At 41.4% G+C, this 10,054-nt stretch overlaps 1 protein-coding gene across 1 annotated transcript; it reads left to right on the forward strand.

The window, feature by feature from the left end:
• Window positions 1–2,329: 2,329 nt before the first annotated feature.
• Window positions 2,330–8,272, forward strand: LOC147887801 (2-oxoglutarate (2OG) and Fe(II)-dependent oxygenase superfamily protein). Its single transcript, XM_087393697.1, has 3 exons — window positions 2,330–2,996; window positions 3,350–3,603; window positions 7,710–8,272. Exons 1-3 carry the CDS (start codon window positions 2,616–2,618, stop codon window positions 8,071–8,073), a joined length of 999 nt encoding a protein of 332 aa, XP_087249823.1. The 5' UTR covers window positions 2,330–2,615; the 3' UTR covers window positions 8,074–8,272.
• Window positions 8,273–10,054: the final 1,782 nt, after the last annotated feature.

A 10,054-nucleotide genomic window follows, 5' to 3' on the forward strand; every position in this document is an offset into this window, starting at 1 on the left:
CAATATCCTGCAACAATTGGAACCACTTGCAAGAACACATAGTTAAGTGGGAATCCCTTGGTGTTGAATACTACGATGCTTGCTAAGTATTAATGATTTTATTATTGCTATTTCAATTTAGCTTGCAAGACATTGTTGGCAACTTTTGTGTGAACCTTAACCAAGCCATGCTATGCTCCGCCATCGGCCCTTAGAAGGAAAACTTTTATGGATTCATGGCCGATGAAGCACAGGCGGGGTGGTTGGCCATGCGACAGGTATTTAACGGTCGTTGGTTGTGGGTTCCACTTCTTGACACTCTCCAACCTTCCCTTTCATAGTTGGTGTGCTACATAAATGTCGACTAATCAAGTATGCCTAAGTTGATAGCATGCCGAGCCTTATCAACATCAGTTGGTTTTGGAAGTAGGGCCTTAACTTTTACTCCCAACAAGATCATCCTATTTTAAAGCTCTTAAATATGAGACAATATGCCCTTGTACCATAGACTCTTTGTGCATTACTTGCATTGCATTATTCCAAATCTTCTTTTTTAACTGAGATATTTTCTCTAATTCTATACTTTTAAATTTGGGAGGTTGTATAGCATATTCTAATTTGTTTTTCGTAAACACTTCCCCCATAGCACCAAAGTGTTCACCATGGACAGACATGAGTTTTCAAATAGCTCTACAAGCTCTCAATCGACGCTTCTAGTGACCATTTTTCTTGGATATTTCTCCATTGGATGCAATTTTCTCTTACAAAGTCTTGGACCCATCAAAGTATCTTTTATGAATACTAATGTTTTGGCGATTTCCTGATCTCATGATTCAAATATGTGTGTTGCATTTATCAATGAGATGTGTTTAAAGTGCTCTCCCCCAACTGAGCATCTTATGTTAAATTTTTACTAGTAATTATTGATTTTCTTTATGTATGCCCAGATACCATGTTTCTTTGTCAGTCATCTCAACACTTGTAGGTTTGCATAGATGATACCAAATGTTGATTCCAAGCCGCTAATATTACAATCCTTGTATCTCTTTCACGAAGCAAAGATTGACATAAGGTGTGCTCCATGAGCATTTAACCTTTGACAATATCAATATCCGATTAAACCATTCTCACCCTTAAACAAAAACTTTATAAAGCTTGTCAATCCATGAAATTGTGGAGCCTGGCAAGAATATGAATCTATTGGATATATCTTCCCATGTAACCACAAATCCATACGTTTTTCTCTTCATTTTCGAACACCTACTAAATCACGTTCAATTGCTAAAGAGGATTCGTTCCTCTTTAGAAATGGTGCAAGCTTTGCATCAATTTAAAAACAGGGGTCCACCTTTTTCTTACTCCCAAAGACCGCCATGGTTTCATACATTTTTCACCTAACATAACATAATGTTGACATCAACAAACCTGACATGTCCCAAATTACATATACTTGCCAACGAGTAATGAAAAGTGTTAATAGAAACAACAATTAAAGTAGCTCTTACCTATGTAATGATAGTTAACTGAATCAAACATGCCAAATTAAATGTCAATAACATCCGCACATATAACATGGTTAAAAAAAACTAATATCACATACAAAGAACCCATAAATAACAAATAAAATGAACTTGCATTAGAAAGTTTAGTAGCACACTTGACTTTGTAAATTACAATCAAACAACACATGTTACATTTAGAAATCACAAGCATTATTAAACATTGAATCTAAAACAAATCATAATTTAAAACAATCTATCAAATCGAAAAAATTTTATGTAATGATGGCATCAAACATGCTAAAAATAAATACAAGAGTGGGCAAGCGTGCACGAGTAGTGCCTGCTATAAAAGCAAAGTGCTTTTGGTTGCAAAAGAGAAAGCGACCCATTTTTTAGGGCATTAGGCTATTGAAAGGCAACTTTTGCAAGATACTCTCCAAAAATGGCATTGAAACACACAACTCAAATAATTTTTTTTCTAAAAAGTACATTTGGAAATTCACAAAAGAAGTTCCGATTCTCCACTATAGCAAATATCTAGGACGAGGCAGAGCTAATAAAGGACGGATAAAAATCTTTAAAACGTTGTTTTTGAAGAGGAAGTGCTAACAAATGTGAGTACATGAGGACATATAAAATCCTATAAAATGTTCAACTTGTCAAAAAATGTTTTTGATGACACGCAGAGCCAACGTGGACGAGATAGACATGCCAAGAGTACACGTGGACTGGGTAATCGTGATACTCTTGGCTTTGGGCACGTGAGCTCTATACATTGAATCTAGACGACCAAAGTTCGAACTCTAAACGAATATGCCGAACTAAATGAATCTTCAAAGATTCTGCCGGAAAGAAAACGCACGAGTAGAACTGCACACTCTGCTGTTTAAACAGAGCAAGAAATGACTCTATGCTAGCAAACCGAGCGAGAGAGAAGAAAAGACTCGAATTGCTAGCCAAGGGAGTGCAAGGAGCTGAAATTGCCAGATTTGCGCGAGCAAAATCGTTGGTCGCGACGAGGAGGACAAGGCAACGAGCAGAGAGCAAGAGCAGATTGTTGGGAGAACGCAACGAAATCGTTGAGCAACGAGCAGAGAGAGAGAGAGAGAGAGAGAGAGAGAGAGAGAGAGCACCATGGTGGTTGCCATTGATCATCCTCTAGTTTTCTCTCCCGGCTGCATCCCGCAGCAGAAAATCGTCGATGGTACCTCCTTTCCATTCGTCGTCGTCCCCAGTAGCACCTCCAATTTCCAGAACACTGCAAGCATTGCTCAAGCCATCACGAATAACAAAGTTTGGCTCGAGGAGCATCTCCACCGCAGCGGTGCTCTCCTTCTCAGAGACTTCCCCCTTGTGTCGGCGTCTGATTTTAATGAAGTGGTTGAAGCGTTTGGATACGAAGAGCTCCCCTATGTGGGCGGTGCCGCTCCCAGGACCAACATAGTCGGCCGAGTTTTCACAGCAAACGAGTCTCCTCCTGATCAGAAAATCCCCTTCCACCATGAGATGGCGCAGGTTTCCGCTTAACGAAAGACTCTTTTTGTTACTGCTTATAGAATTTGGAGCCCTCCGTCCCAGTTTAAACATCTTTCATATTGGCTCGAACGGACCCTGAAATGCTTGCTTCAATAGTCTTACGAATCAGCCACGTTTTTCCTTCGTTAAGAGAGCGCAAACCTGCTCCAATTTGAATGTATAGGCGACCTTGAGTTTTGTATTTGACGTTCATTGGGAAATCAGAAAGAAAACTAGAGAAAACGCTATTCTCTAGAGATATTTACACCCTTAAGATGGCTTTCAGCATTGTCTCTCTACTATTTGATAAGACACCACCTTGATCTCATAAAAACGTGCTGGATGCATTGCAGGTGCCAGAATATCCGTCTCGAGTGTTTTTCTTTTGTGAAATTAATCCTGTGGAAGGGGGAGAGACTCCTATAGTGCTGAGTCATTTGGTATATGATCGAATGAGTAGCAAGTTTCCTGAATTTGTTCAAAAGCTAGAACAGGATGGTCTTTTGTACACCCGTATCTTGGGGGTGGGCGATAATCCTTCTTCTCCAATTGGTAGGGGGTGGCAATCGACCTTTTTGACAAAGGACAAAGATGAAGCAGAAAAGAGGTAAACTTTGTGTTTATATGATCAACTTTTACTCCACATGGCTTCTGCAGGTTTGATGTTTGTTAGGAATGATAGAAGGTTTGACTTTCGTTAGGAACGATATCCTTTACTTTCTGAATTGGCTCTATGATTTGTCAATCGGCTAAATGTTCACAGCATCTTGGATGGGCATAAGTAGGATATTTCATTCTCAATAGGTTTTTCGTGAAAAGAAAAAAAGTCACCCCACTACATTACAGTTTACTCTGATAGCCGACTTTGGGCCCATCAAGGACATTTTAGAGTAGGGGGAAGAGGAGCCAGGACAGCAAATGTGATGTCCACATGCTTCGTGGCTGAAGCAGGTTGCAACCAGTTTGACCTTGTCTTGTAGATGAACTGCTGTACTTGGCAAACCTTGACTGAACGTGCAAACTCTGGCTGACCAGGGCTATCTGACCAGGCCAAGAAGGCAATTATAGGTACTGCCGTTCATGTCTTGCAGCACATCTACTCATGTGCTGCCTCTTGTCATGCCTACCAAGGTTCAAGGACGCTTTGAGATTTTATCTAGCTCTTTGTTTGTGAAAGTCGGTGTAAAATCAGTGATGTGAGGCTAAGAATGGCCAGCAAGGTAGAGGGATTAATCTCATATTTATACCAGGGCATGTTACCTATGATGAGTCGCCATCGCTCTAAGTGCCATATGAAATGTAGTAAGGAGTAAGTGTTGTTCCTTTATTGCATCGTTTATGGTACATCTGAATTTAACTTGACCTGATGGGCATGAACCAGATTTTAATATGGGTAAATCAAGGGAGTGATGTCGGTCTGAAGGGCATGATCTGCTGATTGGTGCAGATTGTCTTGCTATAGGATGGCGTGTCTCACATCTCAAAAAATGCCACAGTCCTAGATAAGAGACATGTTGAGCGCACATTATTTCACAGGTGCTGGCTTGTACTGCGTGGGATGGTTTCGTGGTCCGTGCGTGCCTACTTGGGTGCTCTCAAAATGCTGCATGTCATCATATATCAGAGCCATTCGACCCTAATCATACCAATGCATACTTTTTTGGCAATTATGTACACTCCATATCAAAGATTGAGAAAATGTGCATGTCCCATCATACAAATGATTTTTGAATATTATGGAAATTTCCCGTTTTTCACCAAGTGTTATGCACAACCAGCAAAAAACACGCTTTGAGGTGTGTTATTCGAACGCGCACACACCCGATGGGCACGATACTATGTGCACGCGTGAATTCAACTTATGTTGAGGTGCGTGCAAATTATCGTGCCCATCAGATATGGTCAAACTGGGCTACAAGCAGTAAGATCAGGATCGAAAAGCTACCAATTTTCACAACTACAAAGATTGTTTCTTCTGAGCACTAGTTTAGTGCTTTCTGATGAATGAGTGTTATATGAGTTGCCACCCCTCAGTGACATAGATGTAGGCTTTCCATCCGCTGATCACCTTTTCTGTAAGCAGTTATATGCATGTTTTGGTGCAATGATGAACAGCAGTCAGAGAGTCTGTAAGCTATAGACCGTAATGTTTTATGAATAAAAATGAAGTAGAATAGGTCTGCACACAATTCAAGGACAAGAATGTAATAGGTAATCAGGAGCAGGTATTTGATGCTGTCACGCTGGCATACTCCCTATTTTGACTCAGTGTGGGACTGCTGGAGGATTGTCAAGTTGAAGAGTTTGTGAATAGTAGGATTAGGCGAGCAATAAACCATATATGATAGTAGGAGTCATTACGGCCCTAGAATAAGCCATATATGATAGTAGGAGTCATTGTGGCCACAGAACAAGTTTGATGGATGGTCTATTTAGTGAGTTTGTATATGAGGTGGTGATGAGGGTTGTTGCCATTGGTGCTGTAAAGGCAGGCTACTTGCAAGCTGCCTCTCCTGATCAATGTAGGGAAGGGAACTCAATGGAGGTGGTGATGAGGGTTGTTGCCATTGGTGCTGTAAAGGCAGGCTAATTGCAAGCTGCCTCTCCTGATCAATGTAGGGAAGGGGACTCAGTGGAGAGCTTCAGCCAAGAGAGAGGAGGGGCCCTTGTGGAGGAGCCTCCCACGTGGTAAGAGTTTGCAGATTCACTCCTCTCTCGGTCATATCTGTATACCACCTGGTCTTGATCTGAGCCAATGGTAATGTGTACATGTGTGAGGTGGCATCACATACCCACAGCACTGGATGAGGACAGTTGTTTGTTTATGCACGTGCTATATGAGAGAGAAAGAAAGAAATTTTATTAGAGTCTTCGGAAGACCGATGGGTCTATGAGACTGAAAGAAAACCTGATACAAATCATAGTAAGGATGGAGCTACTGAAACGAGCATCATCACCCATGTTGAATCCTAAGTCTAATCATACATAATCAAATCAAATACATCTGGATGTAACAATGAAAAGAAAAGGACTGGAGCGGTGCGGAATCCTCCGTATGTCATGTCGCCCTAGCTGGTGCATTGCCGGTGATGGGACGCTAGTGCCCGTCAAGGGGTGTTGTACATCTCGGTCTCCTGGACGAGGCTCGACGCAAGACCAGAGCCACCGTGACTCCCGTGGGCCGTATCCTGGGTCTAGACAATGACGGGAGGTCCCCCAGAGTGATCTGTGTCTCCTCGATGTCTCGTGTGTCGTGCTGCGGTCGTCGGGTCGGGGTCTCTGTCACGTCTGCGGCTAGAGACTGGACGATCAATGTCACTCGATGGGAAGAACTCTGTGATCCTACTCTGAGAGGTGTCTGATGATGTGGCCAAGCCCCGTCGCCTGAGAGAGAGAGAGAGCTTTCAAACTTTGTACTTAATGTATAATTGAATTAAGTTTATTTTGCATTTTCCATATTGAAGTCTGTATGCACAAAATAATCCCCTAGAACTGAATGTGATGTACTGGAAACTCTCATAACTGGGCATGCTGGAGCTCATACAGCAGTTTTAGGCTGGAGCAGCAACAAAGCGGCCTCGTCAATGAGTTGACTGGTCTCAAGCCAAGTGCAAACTGCAAGAGTGAGGCAATCTCTGGATTCTCGATGATATGATGAATGATTTTTCAAAGGAGGCCTGTAAGTGAGAGATAAGTCCCATACACACATTTGCGCGCACACATACACAAAGAGGACAGGCATATGCATGGGGGCTCTTTTCGAAAGGTCATAGATTTTAGCTGTGCTCCAGATTTGTGGCCTACAAATAATGTTGTTCGTTCTAATTGGTTGGATAATCAATGGACGCTGGGTGAGGGCATTTTTTTTAAAAGAAGATATCTGCTAGAGTGGCGTATAGGAATTTGCTCATGGGCAGGTTGCTGGTGGTCAAGGTAGTAAGTGGGATCTAAAGCTGAGGCTGTGATTAAGTAAAAAGTGCAATTGGATATATTCTAATCTTACAGAGGTATATATTTTATTTAAAAAAAGTACAATGAGATTTTATATCATTTGGCAAGAAAAGCTTGATTTTGTGGATGCATCTACTAAAGCATGTTGTATTGCGTGTGGAGAGGAGAGAGATTTCTGCATGTTATGTAAATATGCATATTTTCTGCATTGTATGCAGAGCTGCTGCTACAATTTCACATAGATATATTTTGGTCATACATTTACCATTTTGGACTTTCAAATTTTAGGACTAGAACTGATGGAGGCAATGGAGAAGCAAGATTACTCATATAATACCAATTAACCCTAGCAGTATCTCTACACTGTAGGATGCTTTGGTGGTTTTCATATCATAGGATTAAACTTTCAAAGGAATGGGTTGCTGTAGGATAGAATGCCAAAAGTCTATCGTGATAAATTTCAGAACGGGTTACTATTTCTATGTTTCGAGTGGTCAATTTTGATTAGCCTTATATGCCCACATTTTGGATCTTATAGTCTTCCTTTGTCCTCTGCTTGTCTCACTATGAGTTGTTTTATGACTTGATTTTGAAGAGCGATTCATTTTATAACTTGCTTTCATATTTTTTGATTCTGATGTCTTTTAGATTCAAGAAACATGAAAGTTAAATCCTGTTTCAATATGTAAAACAGAGCAGATTCTGATGTCTTTTAGATTCAAGAAACATGAAAGTTAAATCCTGTTTTAATATGTAAAACAGAGCAGGGAAACTTGGTATGAAGCTGGAGTGGCTAGCGGATGGGAGTCTGAAAACTATCTCTGGTCCATTATCAGCAATCAAGCTTGATGAAAAGAGAGGGCAAAAGGTATGGTTCAATAGTATGGTGGCTGCCTATACTGGGTGGGAGGATGCTCTCAATGATCCCAAGAAGGCAGTTACTTTTGGGGATGGTTCGCCCTTGTCAGAGGAGGCCGTGTATGGCTGTTTGGCAATCCTCGATGAGGAAAGCGTGGCTATTCCATGGCATAGAGGTGATATTCTAGTTTTGGATAATATAGCTGTGCAACATGCAAGGAGACCATTTGAGACTCCACGGCGTGTTCTAGCTTCTTTGTGCAAGTGAGTCCCCAAGCGGCTTGAAATTGTAAAACAGGAATAAAGTTCATGGTAGCAAACGTAGAGCACAAAGGGCATATGAGAGATATATTATTCACTTAAAGAACTTCTAAATGTGTACAGTTTTACATGTTGAACAGTTTGATTGGCATGTAGCACTCTTATTCAATGTTTAAATTAGGTCTCCATCATACTTATGCTCTTTTGCTAGAATAAGTTAGCCTAAGTAGTTTACTGGTCAAAATTAATTTGTGTGGGAATTCCAGAAATGTCTATAAGGTTTTGCATCTGGTTGTCCTACTTTTTTCTCTAAATATATATCTCCATTGCACACGGTGAGCAGATCTAATTTGGCGGTTGAGATTATTCAACTGGTTAGTTGTGTGTCTACAAATGGCTACCTTTGGTTTTACTAATACATTCTAGAAGAAATGTTGTAAGAACTCGTGGAATTCCCTAATTTTTTAACATTTGTCACAAAAAGAAACATTGTTCTCAAGCATTTAGCAAGAGCTCTTCAACAAAGAGGGTGTGCATTATAATTGCAGTTACGGTAACTTGGAACCTTCTCCATTGCATATGTGCTACATGGCCTTTCATGCTAACTAAATTTTTTTGTGTGTCCATACCACCCTTATATCTTTTGAAGTGTTTATTGGAGGGAAATGAATCTCAATCAGCCTATTATTTCCTAAAGAGTCCATAAACATGCAAATGGAATATCATGTGCTATTCTTTACTATGTGTAGGGTTTTCACATTTTGAATGATGTGTGTAGATCTTCTGTTAGATATGCTCAATGCCCCACCCTCCTGGTAACTACCAATGGTCCAAGGTGCTCAAGTTGTAAGGCCCCCATACGAGGAGAAGCCATGTGTGAGCCCGGGACATTGGATGGATCCTGACTTGCATGTTAGATGAGGTCTATCAATGAGACCGTTGATGGTAGAAAGGTGATTTATGTGAGTCTAGCCTATGGGGCCAGGCAGGGTACGTAAGTTGGTAGCACGAGGTACATTGTCTTGATTGTGTGGGAGCCCTTTGCTCTCGCTGGGATCTGGGAAGGTAAAGGGAATATTTCTTGAATATTTCATGGACGACTAATCTGATGGAATATCTCGAGGTGTATGCCTCAGGCACACCTTGGTTTCTATGTGTGAGTGCTAGAGGCACAGTTAGGTGCCCACAAGCATAGTTAGGTGGTGGAAGAGCCACATAGGATGATTGAGAGAATCTAGGAGCAGATTGAGGAGATGATTGTGGAGCTCTGAAGTCATCAGTGATGTCAGTGAGCATGTATGAGGTGCCTACTTAAGGACCTCACTCTTCTTCATTCTACAAGCAAGTAATGCAAGTATTCTGAGTTTGTGTCCACTCTTTCCTTTCCTTTCAGTTTACCAACATGGTATCAGAGCCCTTTGATCCCCCTTGAGCCCATTTCTGCCACATCATCATCTTCTTCTTCATCTTCTTCTTCTCCATTTTCCTCTTTCTTCCCAAAATCTTTGAGAGCTTGGTTCTCCACCTACAAACGACCATTGCCCAAACCCTCTGAGCTGGAAACTCCTCTAGTATGGGCGAACTTCCACATGCAAGCAATTGAAGAAAAAACGTCTGTGGTGGTTGCCATTCCCCAAACAGCGCATTTTTCGCCATTTCTTCTATTGCTCAATACTCCCTGCCTGCTCCGCCATTGCCTGAGCCCTCTTAGGAGTAGATGGGCGACCTCAAGACGAAGATTTTGAGCCATTTTTCAGCTCATTTGGTTCAGTAACGAGGGAGAAATCGTCAAAACTCAGGTTCAGCCTGTAGCAACTCCCCCGGGCAAAAGTGCGCACCATTTCGTCCAACCTCTGTGCTGGACCCTCTCTGGTATATGAATGTTCTTTTGCTTCAAAAATCCCTCTTTTCCTTGCTTTGAAGAGTGAGCTACAAGCCCTCCAAGTTCAACCTTTTAGTTTTGACAGTTTTGGATAAGTTTTTGAAGA

The sequence above is a fragment of the Dipteris shenzhenensis genome, chromosome 22 (genome assembly GCF_047967505.1).
Source record: "Dipteris shenzhenensis isolate YYH24624 ecotype China chromosome 22, Dip_SZ_1.0, whole genome shotgun sequence".
Classification (NCBI taxonomy): Eukaryota; Viridiplantae; Streptophyta; class Polypodiopsida; order Gleicheniales; family Dipteridaceae; genus Dipteris; species Dipteris shenzhenensis.

Coding starts and splice junctions, on each gene's coding strand:
- LOC147887801 (XM_087393697.1), top strand. CDS start 2,616: ATGGTGGTTGCCATTGATCATCCTCTAGTTTTCTCTCCCGGCTGCATC. Junction 2,997..3,349: donor TCCACCATGAGATGGCGCAG/GTTTCCGCTTAA, acceptor GATGCATTGCAG/GTGCCAGAATATCCGTCTCG. Junction 3,604..7,709: donor AAAGATGAAGCAGAAAAGAG/GTAAACTTTGTG, acceptor TATGTAAAACAG/AGCAGGGAAACTTGGTATGA.